The sequence below is a fragment of the Pezoporus occidentalis genome, unplaced genomic scaffold (genome assembly GCF_034315485.1).
Source record: "Pezoporus occidentalis ecotype Australia unplaced genomic scaffold, CSIRO_AGI_Poc_V1 ctg10, whole genome shotgun sequence".
NCBI classification, from domain to species: Eukaryota; Metazoa; Chordata; class Aves; order Psittaciformes; family Psittacidae; genus Pezoporus; species Pezoporus occidentalis.
This window is the reverse complement of record NW_026912779.1, coordinates 6,087,332-6,112,597: the sequence shown is the minus strand read 5'-3', so window position 1 is coordinate 6,112,597 and position 25,266 is coordinate 6,087,332. Positions and strand designations below refer to the sequence as shown.

General features: G+C 44.5%; 1 protein-coding gene across 5 annotated transcripts in view; it reads left to right on the top strand.

The window, feature by feature from the left end:
• Window positions 1-25,266, top strand: part of PAK5 (p21 (RAC1) activated kinase 5) — a 175,216-nt gene that overhangs the window by 120,840 nt on the left and 29,110 nt on the right. For 3 of the 5 annotated variants that reach the window (XM_062610517.1, XM_062610499.1, XM_062610506.1), the window contains 2 exons: window positions 6,066-6,142; window positions 14,099-14,313. In XM_062610517.1, the coding sequence (XP_062466501.1) occupies window positions 14,110-14,313 (204 nt within the window). In that variant the 5' untranslated portion in view covers window positions 6,066-6,142; window positions 14,099-14,109. The remainder of the gene's footprint in view (window positions 1-6,065; window positions 6,143-14,098; window positions 14,314-25,266) is intronic. The other 2 variants (XM_062610494.1, XM_062610525.1) reach the window with 1 other exon arrangement.

Below are 25,266 nucleotides of genomic sequence, written 5' to 3'. Positions count from 1 at the left end.
GAGATGGAAGTTTGTAAGACTATTTTGTGTACATAGGTAACAGAGGACTGGTGCAGGCAAGGACAGATAGGAGCTGGTCCTTTGCCCTGGCTTGGCACAGGGAGCAGGAGCACAACAAAACTGAGAGCCCAGGAGAAACGGGTGGCATGGATGAACTGCAGGGAGTCCTGGCTTTGCTTGGGAAGTGGAAATGCAGGAAGCTACTACTGAGTCCCTTTTGTGCACTCTTCAGATTTAAGTATGCCTGTAGCCAAGAGACAAAAAAAAACATAGTTCTTCCTCCCCCCGATCCATAATTTCCTTGCTCTGATTATTACCAAGTGTGGAAGCATTTGCCTCTGCACATGTGATGGATGCCAGCGGCACTGGAAAGCTGTCAGCGGCGGGGAAAGAAGAGAAAAGTCTTCTCTTCTGTTTCCTGGAGTGGAGTTCAGTGGAGCATTTCAGATGCTCACATTCAGATTATTGCTCTTCTGCTTTGCCTTTTCCTCTGAATTAGAAAAGTGCCTATTAAAAACATGATAGGCGAGTAGTTGCATGTTAAATAGCAGGGTTGCTTCATCACAGTGGGACCAAAAAAGACATATATTGGTAATGAAATTAGACTTTATTTATAAATGTTGGCTTGGAGATTTTCCAGGTTGGAAATTTCTGCCTTTCCTTTCCTGATGAGCATAAACTTTGCTGGATTCAGAGAAGATAATGTGGAGGGCAGCTCGTGTCCAGCTTTAGGACAGAAAACATTGATGAAGGGGAACAGTGTAAGTTGCTGAGCTTTGGTTTCCATTGGAGATAGTGGCAGCAAAAGGGAGGGAAGGAAACATCATCTCCTGTAGCCTGTGTTACAAGGAAAAGGGAATAGAAGATAAACTTTCTCAAAGTCAGCCATGCTCCCCCTCTCCCTCCTTTTAAATGTGCTGTCACCATGTAGGGTTATTTTTCTCATCCTGTTATCAGCAGAGGGAAATAGAGAAGAAAGTGGCTATTTCTAGGGTCAGAGACCTCCCACTGAAGCTGACAACAGTTGAATGGGGACCCAGATGATGCTCCAGAAAGCCCAAGACTGTGATGATACAGCTGTACACCAGGCAAAAGATAAATGACATTTGAAGATGACTTTTAGTGAGGTACCAAACATGCTGCAGTGGGTACACAGCTTTGCTCTCATCATGTACAGAGCAAGATTAGCCCTAACAGATCTGATAGTGGCCCTTAGGATGAAGTCTGAAGTCTGAATTTTAGAGTTTCCTTTAAGTTTTGAAGCTCCTTTCCAATAAATCAAGCTCTGTTAAAGAAACAGTCACACACCCTGGTATATATGTATATATTTTTCATTTCTCTGTGAAAACCAAATGCATATTTGTCACTTAAACAACTGAATCAGGATATACTGAATGAACTGGTGTTGTTAAATGGCACCAAGGGTAGTTAAAGACTGTGTGGCAGCTGCTCTGCAGATACAGCTTTTCCAGCCTGAGCCCCCGCTAGCGAGAGAGAAGCAGCTCACATGGACTTGGCACTGATTTATTCATATCACATCTCCATGTGGGCGAGCTGAGCCTTCAGCGTTTGGCGTCCTGAGCGTTGGGTACTTTCAAGGACACGCCACAAGTAAGAAACACAGAGGGGCAAGATGATGTTATTTCCATTTAAAACATCAGCCTATATGTAATAAGGAGAAAGAATAGTTCTAATAACACGGTTGATTACTGTCAGAGTACTAAAAGGGAGGTGTATTGGAAAAGGTATTATACAGCCCACTGTGCTTTGCATAATCATTTTAAAAGCTGTTCAAGATATCTTCCTGCCCTTATCCAGAAGAAGCTGGAAATCATGTGGAAAGCCAGGGTTGTCAGGACTGCTGACCTCAAGACTGGGCACAGCACACGATTACACACACAGGTGGGTGCCCAGGGTGCAGCCACAGGCTGAGTCAGTAGCATGTATGGAGTGCAGAGACTAACTCACAGGGATGTGTTGTGAAGATGCTCCTGTCATTTGTTCGTGATGTCTCCCATAATTTGAGTATACTGGCTGCCTTAAAAACATCTTTCTAAAACCTTTCTGTTGCCCCATGAAGCACTCAGAAAGTGATCTCTGATGCCCAGCCAGAGCACAGACAATTTTCACATCAGCTAAAATCAAAAATATTAGGGAATTTATTGAATTGTATGCCCAAAAATTTGAGGAAAAACCTAAGTTACCATTTTGGGGACTCTTATCTTAAACAGCTTTTGAGGTTTAAATAGCTTTTGAGGTTAAGCTTTTGAGTATTTAAGAACAAAAGGAAAATGGTGAAAGTGAAAGATTTCATAGGACAAGGTATTTCATTTGACCAGAAACAATAACTTTGTTCTGGTTAGAAACTGTTTCCATTAGGATCTGAACTCCTTTTGCTCACTTAATTCTTATCTCAGCCAGCAAACTTTGCAATCCTAAGTGCTAACTCCAGCTCCCACCACGTGGCATTACCCGCATGGGTTTCCTTAATGCATTTTTTTGCAGTCATTTTCCCAGCTCATCTTTGATTTCCCAGTTGTATCCAGCAGCTTTGCTGCAGTCATTCCAGAACAAAGTGGGTAATCAAAGAGAAACGAATCTCTCTGCCTCTGGAAACAGCGGTGGATGCAACCAGAGTCAGCAGAGATGTCCCTTTTAATTATGAGCTTCTAACTGATGGTGCATTTTTGCTGCAGAGGCTTCAAGAAGGACCTGCAAATCCTTTCATCCCAGATGCAGATATGCTAAATATGTGTTTCCCTGGGACATGAACAGAGGACTCATGGCCTGCTGGGCCCCTGGCACCATTTCACCAAGCAGGATGGGAGCCAAGTTCTTCACCTCTGCGTAGGTTCAGCATCTCCCCCTCTGCAGTAAATAAGGTTTCTCATAATGTACATGGAGAGGATCCTGCCTTCTCTCACAAACTCCCTGTTATGATGGTGTTTCCTTGATGAAACAGCCTCCTTCAGAGCTGCTTGCGGAATCAGTTGGTCTGGGCTGCGGGCTGGGGAGGGATGGTGGGTGGGTGCCTTGTTGTTTGTGTAGGAGCATTTCTGCTGTGAGAGAGGAGATTTATGTTGGCATAATTGTCTAAGAGTTTGGAAACTGAACCAGCTTATAGACAGGGTCATGGGGCAGCTTCTCTTGGTGTTTCCAGACCAGTATTTCTGGGAGTCATCCTAGCTGGTCACTTGGCAGTCTCCTTCCCTTGTCCTTTGGGCCATTTCAGATGAACCACCTCATCCTGGAGAGGCAAAACGGCATGTGAATGGGCCCTGCACAGTACCGCGACTCACATTTGTGCATCCAAAGGAAGGAATTGGAGCTTCTTTCTATTGCAGCATCAATCCTTGGGAGGTGGCAGTGGTGGCCATCCGAGATGCAGTAATTCCTCTTGTTGCTCAAAACCTTCCTGCAGTCAAAACCTGTCTCTATTTTTGTCGTTAAAAAGATGGAAAACAATATAAAAATCACAGTAACATTCATCTTTCTAGATTTGCACTGATTACCCAGACATTAAACTGTGTGGGTTTTTTTCATTCAGTTTACATTATATTACAGTCTTGGTTTGCTTTTCTGTGGCTGCTTTCAAGTCTTTCATGAGTTTCACATATACAGCACAAAGGGCCTCCATTTCTCCCCTATAACTTTTATAGAAGATATCTTATATCGTATATAAGTAGAGATCAGGTGAAACCCATCTCTTCCAAACTGGTGTTTGGAGGTGGCAAAATGCAGTCTGCATGGCAAGGTCGCTCAGCTCTGAAAAACTCAATGTTGAGGAATTACTCAGTTGCAATAATTGGTCATTAGGGGTGATCCAAAGGCAGACATCACTTTATACACATTCAATGTTCTGTATAAAGAGCTTATGGTAAACTTTTTGAAGGTGGTAATAAATAGTAAGCTCCAGCAATCCCTTCAAGGGATCAGTTCTCATTTTTAATGTGGAAACAGAGAATGACATGACAGCAACTCAGTAGGATAAGAATTGACTTTCAAACCAGTTTTTCAGTGCAATGCAGAGTGAGGAAAAAGACCAGGAAATATGTAAGTAAAAATTTCAAGTAAAATCTATGCATTTGTGATTTATTGCAGACTATGGAAATGTTTTCCCTTCACTTATATGTTAGTGATAGAGAGCAAAACCAGACACTAAGGTAAGAAACGCACAGTGATAATAGCAGGCGGGATTTGCATCTTCCAGGCATTTGCTGTGGGTACATTAATCTATGGGCATGTTTGTATTTTAAAGTTATTTTGACATATCAGATAATCTGATTTGGTTCCATTTTTGGTATGCACAGGTCAGAAGATGTGTTGCATCCTAAATAATATTCTGATCAGAGGCTTGCCATTAATAATGCATTAAGAAGCGTTTGTTTCTGTTGATCATTCACTGGAAAGCAATCTTTATTACAGATGTTATGGTAATAGAGCAATTCCTGAGAGCCAGTGCAGCCTGTACTGGTTTATAAGTAAAATAAACCCAGTTAATATTATTGTAGAAGAAAAAAATCAGTGTATAGAATGCAACCATTGCAGTGAGGATTTATGGCAGGAGGTTGGCTCTAGAGCCCCCTCCTCATTCATGTGTCTCAGCACCACATGATGCTGTCACAGACACATGTCCCCATCTGGTCCTGTTCCTGCTCATCACTGCCTGCCTCGTGGCACTCACTGGGTGCTGTAAAACAACCTGTGCTGGGGCAGGCACCTCCTTGATGCCATTTTGGTGTGTTCATGGATGCAGCCAACACAGGATAAACTGGTTCTGAGACCTAGAAAGCATTTTGCATCCTTTTTTTAAAGTAAAAGCTGTTTTTTCTACAAATTATAACAATACATCAGTAGTAAATACAGGGCACCTGGGATGAACAGTGTGGTCTTGTGATTAGTCTGAAGAGCCTAACACACATTGGTCTTTGGTATGTTTGTAATGCTGCCTTTACTACTACCATCAGGCAGTGGGAAGGAAACTCCATTTCAGAGGGTTAAAACTAAAGCTTTACATGCCAAACCAAAACAAGACACTTCACGTCCCCTTCACTGTGCTAGAAGTTGATGCCAATCCAACTTTGCTGAGGGTTTGCCAGCAGAGCACTGAGGACGCAGCCCAAAATGCAACAAGGTGTATGTAACCTGGTGCTTTTCAAGCACTTTGTTCAGTCCTTTCTCTTGACAGATGTGGGATTTCATATCCTTGCACTCCTTATCCTACAGCTACCCCAACCTATAGGAATAATACTCAGAATTAAGGAATATTGTGTCATAATGCTGGGTTTGGTATTTTCTGCAGGCTTTCCTGTCTTCTCTACTGATACATCATCACTTTCATTCTTGATAGTATTTCTTTTTATTGCTTATTTTTTTCTAACTCAAAGCATACATACAGAGCATCTACATCCTTTATAACATTTAACTCTATTTTAAAATAATAATAATATCAACTCAGAAGAATACTGTAACTGCTTTGAAGTTTCAGGTTTGCGGTGTCTCATTTAATGGGTGACTTATTTAATACCCCCTCCCTATGGGTGTCCAGCATTTCCTGCAGAGTCAGTGCCACTAATTATCCCAGAGGACTGTTTGCTTCTGCAAATCTGGAATCCTTTCAGGCACTAAGGATAGAAATTATTTGTGTTACCTCCAGGGGCTGGTGGGGTTTGGGTTGGCTTTTTTCCCTCTTTCATCTGCCCAGAGCTGTTGCAGACTGATTCCTCTGTCTGTACATTGCTCTATATATGTGCTTGTGTGTAAAATAATAGAGAGTGACTGACTACAATGCATGCATTTAAGCTACTCGGCTGAAAATTACTGAGCATTAAAATCCACTGGGAATCACAAGACTTCTAAATTAGGAAAGCACATGTCAGTCAGTGTGTGGAAATGAGTCCTCGTACAAGAGTAGCTTTCAATAGGAAGAATGAGTATTGTTCCCTGGAGTACATCAGTCCTAGTTTGGCCACTCGGTACCAGCTTTTACTATTTCTCTGGAAGCATTCATTGCCTTTTGCTATTATTTTTTCCCTGTCTTTTGTTCCACTGTGCATTTCTATTAGATATGTCTCACGGGCCAGCTATCAAGAGACACCCTGCTGTGCTGTGACGAATGAAGGCATTTTCAACCATAAACAAGGTATTGTGGGATTGAAAAGAAGCACGGACAATGACAAGTCCTGGACAGCTTGTAATTGTTTAACTGTATTTTTATTAGATTGGGCAGTGACACAGGAACACTGAAAAATGGGCTGATCTGCCCCAAGGTTGAAATGACCAGAATGCTGTTGGGTAAATGGGGGACTTTGGGAACGATGGCACTTTTGTATGTGTCAGGTGTTGTCCAATCCATCAGTATATATTTTTCCATGATAAAAGAGTGTATTTTTACAGTGTTTAAATGACTTACAAGTCTGTCCCATCTCAAAAATAGAAAGCACCTAGAAAATCTGTGGGGATGAGCTGAATCCTATTGACCATCAAGCTTTTTTATTCTCACGTGGGCATGCATTGAAAATGGTAGTTCTATACTTTCTTTGAATTAAAAATGGTACAGAATTTATCTGGAAAATCTGTTTGGCCACAGGGGATTAGTTCATCATCAGTGACACTGTTTATGTCTGGAAGAGCTTAGCAGGGTGGTAGAAGACTCTCAGTATTTGGGCTGTGTGGGCTGACTTAGTTCATTCCGCATTTGTAGATCCTTTTTGTTGCTGCTAGAGAGTCAATGTTTAAAGTCATCATCTTGATTCATTAGTAAGGTATGCAAGAATGTTATCTAAGGGTTTATTTTATCATTCTCAAGTTGAAATGCTCCAATCACAGTGGGTAAAGGCAGAGGGCTAAGCAGGGATCATGGGAAATGGGGTCTCCAGTTGGATGAATCAACCTGGTATTCCCCTTGCACAAGGTGTTTGTCCGTTGACATGACGAAACAGTATCCTTCTACAAGGTCTGAAACTACCTTGTATCTAAAGTACTAATGAGATGTCTGTCTATGTAAGACCAGTAAATGAATTAATAAATGCAAGGCATGACCACAGGACCCACCTACTTGCGTTTTGAGTGTGCTCTGTAGGCAGCTGCCCCTAGTTCCATTCATCTCCATCCTGTATATCCAGAAAGATCCTGTGGGAATTAGGGAAGTATTGAGGAGTATCTTATCTGGGAAATCAAATAGAATATCTCTTCTGTTCCAGAATCACTTTGGTGTGTCAGGCTTACCTGAAACCAGTGAGGTTTTTAAGAGCCTTTCCATTAACTTTATGGAAATGGCTTTTCATTTAGTCTGCTCTGCTTTTCCAGGTATTGCTTCTTGATTCATTTCCTGGAAAACAGAGTAGCGTTCTCTGTATTTTCAGTTAAAAATAGAAGAACAGAGGTAAGTTCTTTTTAAAATGTATGCCTGCAATCAAGACATGGGGGTTTTTGTCTTTGCAAGGGAAACTCATGCTCTGATTGCGGCCAGCAGCAAATGGTCCCCACTGAGAAGCTTAGAACCATCCTTAAAGCAAACAAAAAGGAAATCCAAACCTAAACTATTGTTGTTGCTATCCCATAAATAAATAAATAAGCATTTTCCTCCTTTTTATAGCTATGGACATACACAGATATATGTTGGTCTCCCTCCATTTGGCTCAGCAGCAAGGACATAACACCAGTGCGGGCTCAAGAAGAACCAGCGTCATTTTTACGTCTCACACCCTATTTCTTTGCAATTTATGCTGCCGTCAGTCCCTACCAGACATTTGCTTTCGCCTGGAGATGGAGTATCAGCCCAGCTCCCATTTATCTGGAGCGCTGGCTACGCAGGCTGGCTCGACACGTTAATTCAATTTGTGCTTCTCAATTCATACTCTTTCATTTACGATCAAATATCAGGAAAGGTTACAATTAATCAGAGCACGGGAACAGAAGCTGGCGAAGCTAATGATGTATTGCTGTGCGTTGCTGGCTCTGGAGGGGAGTAATTGAGGTCCTTGTGCTACAGAAGACTGTTATTAGTAAGTAAAAATTATCAAAGGAAAGCATCCTGCACCCATCTCCCATTCTGCACTCTGAATTTTCTTTAAAGTTCTTAAAAATGAAGCATTTTATTGGCACTCCTGGCTGTAACCGGTTGTTTTGGCTGGGTGGTGGGATGAAGGTTTGCAGATGATACTCAGTGTTCATGAAGGCAGTTTTTAGATGCTAATAGCATGCTGTCCCTGTGGGAAAAGGGCTCTGCTGCTGGTTTGCTCAGCAGAGAAACCACAGGGAATCCCTGCAGAAAAAGTACAGGCTGGTGGACTTAACACAGTGTGCGCCTCCTAATTGAAAATGAACTAATTGCTGGTTGTTTCAAAAGCAAACATGTTGCTGGGCTGAGTGAGACAATGAGCTCCGAGTTCTCCCCAGGGAATATCCATAGCCCAGCTACGTGCTCAAGCAGCAGCAAGGTGTGCATAAGAAATACTTGCAGGCTTCCCAGGATTATGCAGCTGCTGGACGCAGATGATCTCCTTGAGTTAATGGGACACAGCATCTGGCTGCTGGAATTCTGTAATTAAAAAGTATAGGGCTTATGTAGCTATGCTAAACAATCCTTAAAAGGTTGGTTTTCAGTTAAAAACACCCATCTCACTGTTATTCTAGATACAAACTTTATATAGTAATTGTATGGTTTTATGTATGGCTGAATATCACCATGCTTTGCTCAGTGTTAGTCTGTGAGATGGCAAGTTGAAGTGTTGTTGTTGTCAGTGCTTAGTGGATGCATTTGGGACTTTGGCAGGTTTCAAGATTGCAGCCAAAATAAGCCTTTCCAACTTTCCTAGTTGGAAATCTAAATTCCCCTTAACCTAAAATAGCTACTGGGAGGGGAAGAAAAAAGTGGCTCTGACTTTCTCATCGGGAGCAGAGTCTGGCACTAAGGCAGAGTTGAATAGACTCTTATTTGCTGGCTTGACTGGATTGCTCTTATTTAGGATATGATAAAAGATACAGAATACAATTAATTTTAGGATTGAAGGCATCGTTTTTCCCTTTTATTCCAGCTGCTACCCTCTTGCTCCAGGATAAGGCTGTAGGATACTTTTTTTCTGGAAAGATACCTTCATTTGTGGCTGGGATGCAGCATGATGGTAATGCAGTAGCTGGCAGAGTGGATTTACTTTGCTGGTTCGTGTCCCACACCTTGCACAGGCAATGTCTTGGACACAGGGAATTATCTCTGCATGTGGGGACCTGATCTGTCATTGAAAGTCATGCATGAAATTTGGACCAGTGTGGGAGTCCGTGACTCTGTGCATAGGAAGGAGTGAAATGAAAGGGAGCCGAGTCTGGGATAGATCTAACAGGCAAGGTGTGCTGATTAGCATGTAATTAGGTTTGTTAGGCACTACAGTAAACAGTGTTAAATGCAAAATGCAGCAATTGCTCCTGAGAGCACCCTTTCAGCATTGCCTCGTTCCTGCAGCAGCTGGATGGAGCTGTGTTAGAACTGTTCGGCAGGCACCAGCAGAGCCGGCGGTGCTCCTTTCTTGGGCAGAAGCTGGAATAGCACCAATATCACCATTATAAAAAGGTTTTGAGTAGCTGTATCTGCAGAGCATGGCTCACACATTTCTCCTGCTATCCCTACTCCTTTCACATTCCCCAACGGCACAGCTGGGACCAGCACTGCTGTGGGTTGCGCAGCTAACGTCAGCAGGAGAGGTGGTGAGACAGTCTGATTTTCCCCACCAGTATTGGATTTTCTTCCAGTAAACTTCCATATTTTTCCTCCGTAATGGCTTTGGTAAAGCAAGTCCCTTGTGCCACAGTTGGACTGTGGGTCGGAGGAGCCCCTCAGCATCACAACCCTGAGCTGAAAACAGACTTATCTCCTGGCTCTCCCACAGACTTGCTTTGGTCTCATGCTGTTGCATTTATTAAACTTTGCTGTGACTGAAGGACTTCCCCCTTCAAACCCCCAGCTTACAAACAGAAGGATTGTGCTGCATCATTTCAGTGTAAGAGTTGGTAAAGTCTTTCTGTAGAAAAACCCCATTGAAGCCTTGTAATGATGAGTCCTGGTTTTGATTCCCCTTGAAGCTAGCTCAAGCCCACTGTCATCAACAGTCGCTGTAGTTAGAACAGGCTCTCCCAGCCTCCTTGTGTTGACTGTCACCTTGTACCGCATATGTGGTGTTGAAGTGGGCCAGAGCATTCATTGGCAAAGCACTTGCACAGGACAGACATCCTGGTTGTGCTCATCCCCACAAAAATAGCAACACGCCATGAGTAGGATACCTCTAATTTCCTCTCGTTCTGTGGGGGTGAGCACAGGAGGTGCTGGACGGAGGGATGGCATTTGCTGAGAGATGTGGCACAACCAGCAGTACCTTGGAGGCTGTCAGGAGGAATTAGTTAAGGATGAGTACTCTGGTGTGGGGAGGATGGGGTAAGGATGGCACGTGTGCTTCCCTTTGCCTCTGCTCAATACAGGCAATTGCCCTGTTGTCTGTAGGATGTTTTCCTAACTAATCCCATTATGAAATTAGGGTTTCTTAACAACTGTGAGAGGATTGCTGGTTTTTGACAGAGAGTTGAATGGATAGGTGCCTGAATGAACGTTAAGTTCATAACATTTTGCGCTCTTGATAGTAATCTCATAGCACTTTTGTTGCACACATGTTATCTGGCATCCTGGAAAGGTTCATCATTTTTCTACAAAGCACTTGGGTACCTCTTATTCCTGAAAGTATCTGATAAGCCTTAGAGAACTTCCTTGTTTATTCACTTGCCCAGGATGTTTCCTGCTTCCACACCTGGTTAAGTGAGTAAATGCTTCATTTTTTGTATTGCAGCAATAAAGCTATGGCAAAATTAAGTCATCTCTCCTTTTTGGAGGCCTGAGGACTAAGCACGCTAGTGGGGACTGAATCAGAGCTCTCACAGGCTTGGCTGCCCCAAATGCACATCCTCACACAGCTAAGGAAAACAAGGAGCATCGTTTCCATTCTTTGGGGAAGGCAAATGAACTTCCCTTGCAATTGCTGTGTATATTAAAGTTATTTAGAGGGACCACGGTAAAGAGAGATCAGCTTTGCTTTGCAGTGGAATGGAGTGACCTTGCTGGCCGATGGAGCAGTGCACATCATTTAATATTGATACCCTTCAGAGCTGGTCAAGGCTCTGCTCCTTCTGGTAGGACTAAGCAGCTGTTTGCTTGAGAGGAGCCCAGGAGGGCTCCTGCTCTGCTCCTGTGGGTCTGGGGCTGCTATTGCCAGGTTTCCTGGTCACCTTCCACAGGCACAGCCCCACAGGAGATGCTCTCCAGCCACTGAGATGCATAGCATGTGTGCATTTGCCCCCCTCACTGTGCGAGGTGCCAGTATCCCTGTCTCTCCTGCTACAGCTTCATGGTCAATTTAAGCTGATCTAAGCATGAGCTGCAGTCAGAGGAGGGCAGGTCCCACTGCCCAGACCTCAGACAACATCCCAGGGCAAAAGTATGGCCTTGGCATCAGGTTTTAGACTGGAATATTCTCCTGAGAAAGTAAAGGTCTTGCTGGGCCAAATTTCACATTTGGTATTGAAACAAGAGTGTACAATGCATCCAAGCAGTTTAGAAACAGGAGTAATATCTTACTGAGTGAATTGTTGCATGTTTTTAAAAGGCAATACACAGTGTGCCAACCGATGTGCTTTTACTTACCTGATGTTGTCTGGGGCTCTGGAGGACTTCAAGCGTCCAACACCTGCATTAGGTTGCAAGTCCAGTGGGAAACACTGTGAGTACTGGCATCGATCAGATGAAGAAGTACATGTCTGGAGCTGATGGTTTAAAATGTGACTCCAATAGTTCTCATAGATTCACATCCCACAGGGTGAATGAAATCAATCCAGTGCCACTGATCTGCAGCCGGCTGTGGTTTGTGGAGCCCCATGGGTAAGCAGTGAATTCAGCAAAGTACTGACTGAACTGAGTGAACTGCTGGCTGCTTCTGTTTGAGCTTGAAAATAAATAGTCTTTGGACAGAGACCAATTGTGGTGGCTTTGGGTTGGGCTGGAGGGTATCCGACATGCCACCAACAAGGCAAATAGATGATGATGCTGGAAGTGGAAAAAGGGCCGCATACCCAGGTGATGCTAAGAGGTTTCAGGAGGGGAAGGTGAGAAAGATATGCAAGTTAACAGAGATAGAGACTGTCAAAAGGGCAGGAGATTTTAAGGGAGTTCAGAGAAGGGGATAAAGCAGAGGAAGGTGTAGAAGATGAGACCCAAGAAGAAAGGCCAATGGAGCAAGTCTGCTCCGTGTAAAGACAGTATGCACAAGGGGACTTTCAAACAGCCAGCAGTTAATTCTCAAATAATGGACTTGATCTTTAAATAAACCAGTAAAAGGTAATGAGGGTGGAATAAACACCTGAGTTATCATCCCACCTTCTGCAGCAGCAACACAACTGTATTTTCTTTCACGAGCTTCTCCTCTCCACCTCCAGAAACATAAAGTCAGGGCAGCACTTTTAGAGCTGGGTCTCTGCTGTGATACAAGAGGTATTACAGAGCTGCTGCCTCTTCACTTAGCTGCTGTCTCAGACAGATGCTGCTCAAGGACTTGTGAAGTTCTGCTTGAAATGACCACGAGATCAAGGTGGAGAACTGTCCTGAGGCAGCAGGCAGCAGGCAGGGGGCTTTTCCAGGACAGGATGGTATTCTGTTGCAAAGCAACAGGACCTCTCTGTGGTTCCCTGGCACCAGGAATTTCTCTGTGCCTGATGCAGCAGGTTTCTGGAGTCCTTCAGAAAGTCAGTTCTGAATTTGCTTTAATATAATCATTAGGCTCCACTTGTTAAGGTCAGGACCAACAAACCCAAGGATTAATTCAGATTGTGAGTGTATTGGCTATTTCCAGTGCCAACAGAGTGAGCAAATACCTTTATCCCTTTCAGTTTGCCTCTGAAACCTCTCTTGCCTTGCCTGTCAGCCTGTGTTCCCTGTGTGTCCTGCAAACCCTCCTGCTGCCTTCCTCAGGAGGAGGTAAAGCAGACTGGAGGAAGGCAAACAAACCCACTCTTGCCAGGAAATAACAGCTAAAGGGTTGACCACAACACTTACTTTGTGTAGAGTAAGTGCTGTAATGATTAGCTTTACCAGGCAGCCAGTTCAACCCAGGTCTCTCCCAGTGGTGCACAAGCTGCTCCCATTTCCTCCAGCAGCCTCCGGTTCCTTGCTTGTACAGCTTTGGAGGGACTCCTCCACATTGCCTGCACAAAGACCAAAGGAGCTGACCCTTCCTTCTGGACCTTACAAGGAGTGAGGCTGTTGCCAGCGAGCTGTACCCACCCAGGCATAAACCCAGGCACTTCAGGCATGGGGCTCTCACAGCAAATCATTTCTCTCCCGAAGAAGTCATGCCATGTAAATGTGATGATGATAGCAGCTGATACATGGTATTGTTTTTAAGCGGGACCCTTTATGAATGAAGATAAAGGCCATTTGACCAGGTTGGAATGAGATCTGAGCTCTCTGTCTGTCTGCATCTCTGAAATAGCACAGGAATAATCCCCCTTTCACTGCTGTTGGAGGAGATCTAGATATGAACATAGCGGGGCCAGGCTTTCATCTGTATGGATTGCCCTTTTTCCAAGACCTGGTGTATAGATTTAAGATGGAAAGCTGGGTGTGCATTTGCTCTTGTGGTGTGTCAGAGTACACTCACCACTTACACCGTGTGCTGTCCTCCAAGCAAAGCCATGCATTGCTGCTAGTATTGCTGTGAGCTTTCATAGAACACAACTCCAAGTATGAGCAGATAGCTCAGAGAGGAGTAGAAAGCAGGACCTGGGGCTTTCTCTCCTTGGAGTAGAGTCATTTCCTTGCTCCATAAGGTATTTTGAGCATGTTTAGAGAATGGATTAATATCTCAAAATCTCAGATCCTGTGAGGGGAGGTCAGATATGTGCTTTCCTTGCATAGATCTCAAAGCCAGTGTGCGTGGGGTAAAGTTCATGTGGGTATTTGGCTAATGACATCTACTGAAATTTTCTATGCAGTTGAGAGTGGCTCCGGGTTGCAACAAAGCATAAAGATGTATTTTTCTTTCCTCTTTCCCCGTGACTTCTCCAGATCTTTCCACCATGTTCGGGAAGAAGAAGAAAAGGCTGGAAATTTCCGGGCCCTCCAACTTCGAGCACCGGGTTCACACTGGCTTCGACCACCGGGAGCAGAAGTTCACGGGACTACCTCAGCAGTGGCACAGCTTGCTGGCAGACACGGCCAACAGGCCAAAGCCTATGGTGGATCCCTCATGCATCACTCCCATCCAGCTCGCTCCTATGAAGGTATTGTGCAAAGTCACTCTTGAACTTCCTAACCTCCCTTTAATTGTATGTAACCTTAATGAAGCAACACAAATAGCGACTGTCCTGGGAGACAAGCATGGCTGGGGGGTGTGCAAGTACAGCAAGAGCTGTAAATCCAAATATTTAATAGTAGAGCTGCAAGGAAAAGGAGTTTTATATATATAGAACTTGAATGAATGTCCCAGAAGACTGTGAGTCACGGTCTTGCAGGGCTTCATGCTGCTGGGCTGCAGAAGGAAAAGCCACAAGCCCTGGTGGAGGCCCAAAACGATGCAGCATAAAGTTCCTTGATAATTAATTTAGGAATGGTGCTTTAGGCAAAGGCAGTTTTGGAGCAAGGGAGAGAGGGAAAAGTACACCAAAGAAATGAAATTGCTCATTCAGCCGGGCAAGGAGCTCAGGGAGGGATCTCATTGCCACCCACTTCTGCCTCGAGCAGTGATGGTGCTGAGCTTCTCAGTAGGCAGTAAAAGGAGGAGAAACAGCCCTAGGTTGTGGCTTGGGAGGTTCAGGCTGGACAGCTGGGAAAGAGAACTGGGCTTGGAGGACAGAGAAGCACTGGGCAGGCCACTAGTGTGGCTCTGGGATCCCCATCCTTAGAGGCTCAGGATTCCAGTAGACAGATTTGCCCCAATTTAGCAGTGTTTCTGGGATTGCGCATCCTAACATCCCACTAAATCACACCTCTGTGATGGTGGTAGCCTACATCTCACTGTCATGCAGCTGCGAAAGAAATCTAGGATTTCATTTTCATGTGGGTTTTTCTGCAGCAATGGAAAATCACATAATCCTGAGAATGCAGATCCTGTACTTATATTTGATAGTGCTCTTTGCTAAATTTACATTTACAACCTCTCCTGAAGGACACATCACTTCCTGATCAGGACTGCTGGGTGTTGCTACAGGACAAAGGGATAAAACCAAAGTCTTGATTTTTTGCTGTAAGAAAATGTCTTACTCTATAATAGAGGCCCACAATACTGAAGAAAAAAAAGTAGGCATACCTTTTCCTGCTAGGGGAGGAGAGTGACTTTGTTCCACAGCCCTTCTTAGCACCAGAAATATCCCTGGATGTCTTTTCCTCAGTTCTAAAGCCACAAATCCATAAGCTTCAAAGGTTTTAAAACTTTATCAGCACCATATAGGCAATACAACTGTGGGTCTAAGCCTACAAAATCACATGTAGAGTCCCATTGAAGCACTGCACACTGCAGAGTATGAGGGATCAAGCCCTAAATGAGTAATTGCCACATTTTGAAGTGGAGAAAATCACTGTCAGTTGTTTCCAAGAAATTGTCAGTTCTTGCTTTTCTGTCTGTATATCAGAGGTTTACATACGTCTGTATACTGGGGTCTATATATGTGCATATTCCAGGGATGCGCTTCTGAACTAATACATCCTGTGCCAGGAAAGGGCTGGGGCCAGGAGCCAGAATGCATCTTGCACGCTGAGCTTATTCTTCCAGTGTGGCCTTCAGCCATGGTGGTCCTTGATGCAGCTGTGCATCCTATGACATCTTCCCAGGATGCCTGTGCTGGGGACAGGATTCCTGCAGCCTGGTACCCATCTCAGCAGTGGCCATGTGGCTGAGCACAGATGAGCCCATCTGCAGAGGCACCAACAGGGAGGATGTTCTGCATAGATGGAAGGTGGGAATTTGGAAGCAGATCACCCAAATTGCAGTTAATTGCATGCCACTACTCCAAAGATATAGTTAGGCAAGGAAATGGAGTTAAAACTGAAGGATTCAAGAAAATGTGCTTTCACCCTCCAGTTACTTTCCCTATCTGAGTCTCAATTACAGCCTATTGAAATGGGCCTCCATAATCGTGTGAGAAAAGACAGGTTAGTTTTAATAGCAACTGAGAGGCATTGAATGTCATCTGAGAACTTGCTTTTAACTCCATTGCAGGATACTGTTTTCCTGTATATTTAATAAGAATTGACATGCCTTGTTTTGATATAACTTATGGAGAGAAACTCAGTTGCAGCCCCTTCAAAACTGAGAACATCTAATGTCGCTAAACTAGTTCAGCACAATCATTTGATTTAGATGGAATTCTTTATGTGTGTTTTCAGCTTTTCTCTTTTCCACCCAACAGTTGATAGTTTAATTAACCCACTTGTGAATGCACTGAGGTGGAGCAGAAGAAGATTTGTAATCACATCCTGAGTCACAGTATTAAGGCAGGCTGAGGCATTTGGCCAGAGTTAGTTCGTGCTGTGGTTTCAGGTCATACAACAGCTCTGTAACTCCCCTGTTCTGCACTCCTGAGTTATCCTCTATTCAATTACTTCAGTATTGACTACCTGTATGGTGTGAGGCAGCAGTGTTCCTGCTAACAGATGCTCCTCCGTGACTGAGGAGTAGCACAGCTGATAGAGGTGGACTTTGAGAGCACGAATCTTGGTTTTGAGGCAGAACTGGTGTTTGCTTGCTTTGGGCTTCACCCAGAGCTGAAGCAGGGGAAGGGAAAGACTCTCTTCTGTAGGTTTTGCATCTTTCGTGGTAAGTGGTGTCTGGTTCTCAGTCTGCAAAGCAGATAGGAGCTGATGGTACACAGTGAATCCCTTTGGGTAAAACCAATAAATGATAAGTATTCTCACTGCTCCATCTGTATTTGAAGGCAGCAGCAGTTATGATGAAGAGGCAGTGCCCTGGCCTCCTGGATATCCTGGGGAAGTCATTGCCATGCCTCTGCATTCACTGGGATGAAAGACTTGTAGTGCTTTTGCATGTGGTAGGCGGTAGCTTGTCATGGTAATACCAGCGTTTGAATCCAAGCCTGAGCTGACTGGACAAATCCATTCATTTCAAATACTAGCAGAGACAATAATGGGATTCCCCTGCTCAGTGTGGGTGACCCAGATACCAGCAGGCTATTGTGTATTGGAGATTCTAACCCGAGTCAGTAAAACACAGCAGAAAACTTCATGAGAAATGGAAAGCAGCAGTGATCCTCATAGGTTTGGGCTATGGAGGCAGGGAGGCTTGAAAAAAGGCTGATTTGTCACTGAAATAACTACGGGGAAAATGTGAACTGTGTCTTCCTATACTTAAAACAGGCTTCATGAAGCCTGACATCCTGATAGCAGGCCTTTCAGTCCTCTTGATTTTAGTACATTGTACTTGTCCCATGTATCTGGAGCTCGTGGTTTGTATGTTTGCCCTCTGCACACAATATGCTTGGCCTGTCATCACTGTGACTCTATGCAGGAGCTTCAGTTTGTTGCCACCCTTTGATTTTTGGAAAGCTTCAGAATCAATAACTAAGCAAATGCATGGTCCTTAGGAAGCAAAACTTCATGGTTTCTCCACTCTGCTCAAAATATTAGGAAAGCAAACACCAGAACCCTTACTTTGGGGATTTTTGCCAAAAGAGCTTAGCATTGGCTTTGTAAAGATGCTCCGCTAAGATGCTTAAATATCTGCTGCTGCCAGTGGGAGCAGGACTGCACTGAAGATGTGTTAAAATCCCTTCTCATGTTCCCAGGGCAGTGAGCAGCTGAGTGTCCTCACTCCTGCCAAGTTACTGGAGGAAGAAATGCCATTTTCTTCTGTAAACACACCGTGCTGGGGTTATTCTTCAGATGGGGCACACTGAGCATCTGCAGAGAGCCATGTACAGTGGTGCCAAGTGGCCAAAGACCTCAAAGAGAGGAGGTGAAGATCCCTTGTCTGGGCTTGAGCAGTCAGAGATGTCCAGCTGTCATTAGATAACCCCCAGCTCTCTCATCCCATGTGGAATTGCAGAGGGGAAATGCCTAACCAGGAAAAGGAGGGTTTAGGGATAAAGAGTTGCTCAAAGGCTTTGCCTGCTGCTTGGTGTAGATGGACAAGTGGTGGTTGTCCTGAGCTCTCTTCCTCACCCTCCCAAATTATTACTTCTCCTTCTTGATAGCTTCTTCTTTTTACTGGTTCTTCCATGGTACTCTGTCTTCCATGGTACTGATTCTTTTCGTGGTACAGTCCCAGTCTGTAGGTGGGACTGTCTGAAGTTGTTGCTTGAAGGAGGTTGGCTCCCATCTCATCCCACAGCATTGCTCTTTCATGGACAGGACCTGGAAGACTGCTGACATCTCGTGGGCCTTCCTTGTAACCACATCATGAAAATTCATGCTTAAGAGCTCACATTTCCTAATTACACCCTTTGCAGTCACACATTGGGCCTGGTGCATGCTCAGCAGGGAGAAGGTGGAGGGGGTGCCTACAGACAGAGCAAGAGCCAACGCATTGTAGCATTGGAAATCCTGGGTGGAAGGAAAATGTTTTGCCAGCAAGCATGGTTGAGCAGTAGGACAGCAGCCTGCAGGGACTGAGGGATCTCAGACTTTCATAGAATCGTAGAATCATCCAGGTTGGATAAGGCCTTCAAGATCATCAAGTCCAACCGTTCCCCAGCACTGCCAAGGCCACCACTAACCCCTGGCACTGAGGGCCTCGTCTCCACAGTGTGTGAACACTTGCAGGGACGGTGACTCCAGCACTGCCCTGGGCAGCCTGTTCTAATGCCTGAGCACCCTCTGGGGAAGGAATTGTTCCTAATATCCATCTAAACCTCCCCTCACGCAGCTTGAGGCTGTTTCCTCTTGTCCTATCACTTGTTACCTGGGAGAAGAGACCGGCCACCTCCTGGCTCCATCCTCCTGTCAGGTAGTTGTAGAGAGGGGGCAAAACTTGAGCAGTGCCCTTAGCAGCATGACTGGACTTTGACTAGCCCTGCTCTGAACAGGAGGTTGGACTGGATGACTCCAGAGGTCCCTTCCAGCCTAAGCTCTTCTGTGATTATCTTCTCTGCAAGTGGTTATGGTCAGATTTGCAATTATTTGCAGTTCTCTACTGTGAGGGTGGTGAGGCCCTGGAACAGGCTGCCCAAAGAAGTGATAAATGCCCCATCTCTGGCAAGCGTTCATGGGCAGGTTGGACAGAGCCTTGGGCAACATGGTCCTAGGGTGAGGCGTCCCTGCCCATGGCAGGGGGTTGGAACTGAATGATCTTGAGGTCCTTTCCAACCCAATCCATTCTGTGATTCTATGATTCTGTTCTGCAAGGCAGCCCCACTTTCAGTTAATTTTGATCACTAAACAGGAACGCGTTTGTTGCTACATGGAGCCAGAAGAAGCTACCAGAACATATTTAAGTAGTTTTTTTTTTTCCAAAGGGATAGTGCTTCACTTTTGAGAGCTGTTTGATTTACCAGGTTTTTACGTGACAATACTACTGCAGTTAATATCCAGACTCCCTTGTACAGACACAATACAAATATGCCACCTAGTGTCCATGAATGCAACTTACTGTGACTCACTGTGTGAGAAGAGCCAAGCTGCCAATACTGTATAATCTTGCAGAACATCTGTCACTGTACAAGTAAGAAAACCAGCCACAGTATAAATAAATAGCAGAAGTAGACAGCTTAGAAGTTTTGTATCACTTACATCACTAGGTTAATATGTTCTCATGCGTATTAGATTGTGCAGAGGGAACTTTTGGTGTTATTTCTTATTGATTTCATAAAATTACAGGTTTTTAAGTCCTTTAGAAGAATATTGGTGCTGCCTGTAAAGTTGATTTTAACAAGAGAGAAAATGCCTGAATAAGAGAATAGGAAGACATTTTTCAGATTAGTAGTTCGTTTTATGGGAAGTGCAGTTTCACTCTAAGGAGTGTCAGTTAGAAGAGATGCATTTTGGAGATCAGAAATTGTCTATATCAGGTTTTTCTACCAAAACACTGCCCCAGGAAGCAGCCCTTCTACAGCAGCTTCTCTTTTGGTACCATGGCAGGAGCTACCAATGGACCCTGGGCCAGAGGACAGAAGTTAAGGGATAGGAGTGCTATTTCTCCACTAATAGTAGTTTCTCCTTTCCTTGAACTCTCCTTAGGTCTTCTCCTTACCCATGTCACGTACATGCAGTGACATTAATACACCTTCATCTCTGTCAAAAGTACATTAAGTGGTGTATGGAGTTTTTTACTACAGGGTCACATTGCCATCATAAAATGAAGCCAAGTCTGTCTGTGCTTAAGAAGCGTTTGGACCATGCCCTTAATAAAATGCTTCAACTTGGTCAGCCCTGAATTGCTCAGGCAGTTGGAGTGAATGATCACTGTAGGTCCCTTGTAACTGAAATAGTCTACTCTGTTCTATTCTAAGGAAGCATCTCTTCCCATAGTGCTTTTAACTGATGCATTCTCAGTTCTTCTTTACAGTTTTGAGTTCCAGGCTTTCTGAACAGCAAAGTTCCTGATCAGCTTTCTAGCAGCAGCTCTTTCATTTTCATACCTTTGTGTTTCACGGTATTGAAGCACTTGATCCAGCCTGACTGGAAATTGTTTTTCTAGAGCCTCATTTGGAGAAGAAAAAAACCATGATCTTACCATTTCAGCTTGACTCAAAACACAAAATAATCCTCAGTTTTTCAGTTCAACTAATGAACCAGAAAATCAACTATTCCCATGATGTTTCTGACCAAGATTCTTGTTTGGAGGGTCTGTCTGCAGCTGAACTGTAGACACAGCATTCAAGCAGGACCTGGCAATCCTAGAGAAACACTGAAGTTGCCAGTAAAAAATCTCACCTGGCACACAGAATAAATACTGTAAGTGGCAAAAAAGATGTTTTTCACATTCCATTTCATTTCTGCCCTTTAAATGTGCTCAGATGACCCAGGGGTAATGTCTGCAGAAATGTGGCTTTCAGAGGTCGTCCCTCTAGCTAGCACAGATAGTACTGGGTACAGAACGATGCTCCGGTCCATGTTGGACTGTGTAGTCAAGTTCAGCACCGAACTAAGGCTTTAAGTGCATCATTTTGCCCCACTGTCCTGGAGGGGTGATTATCTGTTACCTGCTGATCATGTCCCTCGTTTAAAAGGTCCTTGACGTCCTCAAAGGAGTTTGTGCTACTGATACCCTCCTCCTGTTGACACTTGGAGGTAGGCTTGCACCTGCACCTGCACAGTCCACCTAAGCTCATTGTGCTCATCCCTGGAGCAGTGTCAGAGTTTGCTGTCTGCAGAGTGCAGATCTAAGGGTGTTGTTCAGAATTCCTTTATTATCTGGGTTCATGAAACAGTTGGCATTGATTTGAATTTGCTCACACGAGAAAAGATTTGCTTTGTAGCAGACAATAACACAGATTACAGATTTCAGTGAGTAAAAGTAGTTTTCTCCAATATGGTTAGAAAAGAATGTTTTTAAACACTGTTTGCATGAGCACATTGGGATTTTAAGTAATATTAGTGTTGGAGGCATCTTGCAAGAGCAAGAATTAATGAAAGCTTATGTGGGTGCACAGAACTTTGCAGTACTCCGAGTAAAGATTAACAGTAAATACAGAGTTCGCAGTGTACATCTCCTCAGGTGGACAAGCCTGCTCAAAAACCACGTTAACCTGTAGGTCTATACATAAAAGGGGCAAACTCAATATCAGCATTTCAGAAATTGAATCTGGTCTCTTCTGGGAATACCAGACTGGGAATACTGTCCAGGTAGCACTCTATAACCTGAAATGAGCCAGGACCCTGAGCAAGGACGCTCATAATCAGGTTCTTTTTTTAACGTGGAAGTTGGTCCCTGAAGACAGAGCTATAGGAGACTGTTCCAGTAACTCCTCTCACTGGCTTGCCTGCCCTGAGAGATGAGCCATGCTCCCAGCTTCCTGTCTGGAGGTGGCTCTGGCCCCATTGCTGCTAATATGGATGTTGTTTCCTTTTCCTTTGTTTAGCCAAGCTTTTTGCCTCCAGAACTTTCCCCACACTGACTCAGAAGATGTCTGGGGTGAGAAGAGGGTTTGGACACATGAAGGACCAGGCAGGTGGAGGTGATGCTTCAGGGTGATTGCTGAGGCAGTAGGATCCTTCTGGTGTCTGTCCCATGGCAATGACCCCCTGAGCAAAGCATGGAAAATGAATGGTTAAATAAAGTAATGCTGCTGCAGTGAAACACCCATGGAGCATGGGAGGTTTCTTACTCCATGGGCTGGCTGAACCTCCAGTAGTGTTGCTGAAGTCATTCAGATGCACCAAGTTGTGTTGATGTTAGGAATCTCTTGTCACTCTGTCGATGGGTAACACTAGGTGGCAGCAAGAAATCTCTGGAAGTTCATGTCCCTGCGTGTCAAAAGCAGACCCAGACAGCAGAAGCAATGAGAAATCTGCTTGGGCATCCCAGTGGCATTTGTTCAAGGCAGAGATTTTAGCCCGCTTCAGAACGGGTCTGTGGAGGGGATTTCCATGCAAAATTGATCATGCAGCATTTGCACTTTACAGCAGCACTAGGGCAGTGTTTGCAACTTCCATTTCCATTTAACATGCAATGGCAATAATCATTCGGTAACCACACGTTCTGCATGATATATTTGCCTGCTAATAAACTTGTTGTGGTCTGTTGTAGTCCAAAACAGAAACCATTCTGGTTTTAGCCCCATTAAGTTACATTCCATATTATAACCAAACAACCAAATTTATTCAATCCCATCAGAGTTTAGCTCAAGAGTAGTAGGATCAGGGGAAATAGCGTTGCCAAGCAGCTCACTTGCCTGTGGAGCCAAAGCTCCAGGAGTAAATGTGTTTCTTCCATCTCCTGCTCTGACATGATTAGATCTGGGCTTTGGTGGCTCTCTAGGATTTGAAAGTGCTTTGCTGCTCACCCTTTCTTGTCTTCCCCTTCATGCAGGATCCAATTACACAAGACAAGTGCTGTGTATTATGGGGAACAACACTGCCTTGCCTGCAGAGACTTTTAAATGCCTTTTCTGTTGTCTGTGGGATGAACTGCGTGGGCCAGGAAAAAAAAAAGATACAGGTCTTTGGAGAGAGAAAAGTGAATAGAAGTATTTAGGATGAGCATTTCTGCTTTTTAATTGCCAGGATCAGATCCAGCAAGCTTTAGTTAGTTACCAGGATCACACAGTTAAAAGCAAAGCAAGGGACTGTGAATGTTACTGAATTTTACATTTCTGTAGAACAAAGCAGTAGTTGCTATCTGTGTCCTAGTTTGCATTTAGTAATTCCCATCAAGCACAGCGCAAGAGAAGAGCCTCACTGCTAAGACTTAAGCTTCCATATGAAGTAGTATTTTCCAGGAGCACTGGGATATATAGGCATAAAAAAACTGGTTAAACACACTGGCTTATATGCAGCACCCTGGGAAAACACTGTGGGGCAGGAAATCGGGTCTGACTCCCATCCCACACCCTGGGTCAGGGGGAGCAGCCCCATTTCTCTGTTATCAGGATGGCCCTTCTCCTTCTTCCCGACTTCCCATGCCGTCTGGGAGGCTGGAGGAAGGGGAGGGAGCAGCACTTTGTCAGGCAGATTAATTTATTAAGCATGTCAGGCCCAACCTGCCACTGGGGACAGAGTGCACTTGGCGGCAGCACGGCCCAGCAAATCGAATCAAATCGAGATTACCCTCCAATGTTTCTCCTAAATGAGGTATTGCGGTGCTGTGCTGAGCATCGCCCCTCTGAGCTCTGCTGCTCTGAGCTCAGAGCATCCTCTGAAGTCTTCTGGTTTGTCCCCATGGAGAAGGTGTTTGATTTGCACTTCTTGTTTCCAAGAGGGGGTAATTAAACCATCAGCTCAGTAAGTGTCTCCTGCCTTTGCTGTCACCTGCCTTGTAAATTTGACCTAATGGTTAGATTTCTGCTCAGGAGCACTGTTTGCTCAATGTCCGTATTTGCAGGTGAAGATTGCTCAGTGGGAGTTAGTACCACTTACTTGGGGCATTCCTGTTGCTACATTTCCCATTTAATAGCTGTCCTTGAAAAGGAAAACTACTATACTTCCTTGGAAGAAAGAATACTGCAATTCAGTATGCATATGAAATTATGTAGTGTTTTTATTTTGCTAATGCAAAGAGTGAGCTTTCAGGAGAAGATGAAGGAGACCATAATACTCAGATTAAAGTCAGGTTAAAAAGCACACCTTGCATGTACATGTGGCCAAGAACGCACAGTTTTAGTGATGAAGTACCTTGAAACTTCCTCACTGTTTTTAAGACCGTGGCTCTAAGGCATTTTTTGGCAGGGCACTGGCTGCAGGGTGATCTCTCCTGCTGTACGTCGATGGCTCCTATTCTGCCAGCATGGCCAGCACATCATCCCACCCTTTCTGGTGTGCTAATCCCAGACACAGGGCTGTGATTGCAGTGACTGTCTGACCTGAGCTGTACTTGGCTGGGCTCGTGAGAGATGAGCCCCATCGATCTGCAGAGCACAGTGCTTGGGACTGAGGCACTCATCAACATCTCCTTCCGCTCGCTGCCTCTGCCTGATGATTTATGAAGTGGGAAGGTAATTCACAACCCAGCACCACGGCTGGCAGAGCACAAGGAGATCCTGGAGCTGGCCTCTGTACACTGAAACAGGAATGTTGACTTTATCTTTAAGCATCTGCTGTATAGAAAGCCTTTTTCACTGTGGTAAATCATTGCAAAAGGTAATACAGTTTAAATGGTTTCTTCTAAATTATCACACTGTCAAAATCCTCATTTTAATTAAAAGCAGGGAGATGACTGCGACCACAGTGAAGTGACCCAAGAGCTCCTGCCCTCCTAAGCAGGTTCCCCACTGCCAGAGCTGTCAGATGAAGGCAGTTACTTCGCTAGCGTAAGATTTTATCACATTGGAATTTACTTAGGTATTTCAGAAAGCTCAGTCAAACCTCAGCCAGAGATCTTTCACTGAGGGAAAAGCAATGGGATCATTAATTGGGTTAATGTTCCATCAGCCTTGCATTTGTTAATGGGCATGTTAGGGGCACAAGGGGAACCTCATCCCGGGAAATGTCATCGGAGCTACAAAGACGATTTATGCTGTGATGTGACTTCAGGGATTACTGTCCCTGTCTGCAGGCTCTTTGAATTGGTGGTGTTGGTTGAGAGCAGACTGCATTCTCCACAGTGACAGTACCCTTGTGCTGCTGTG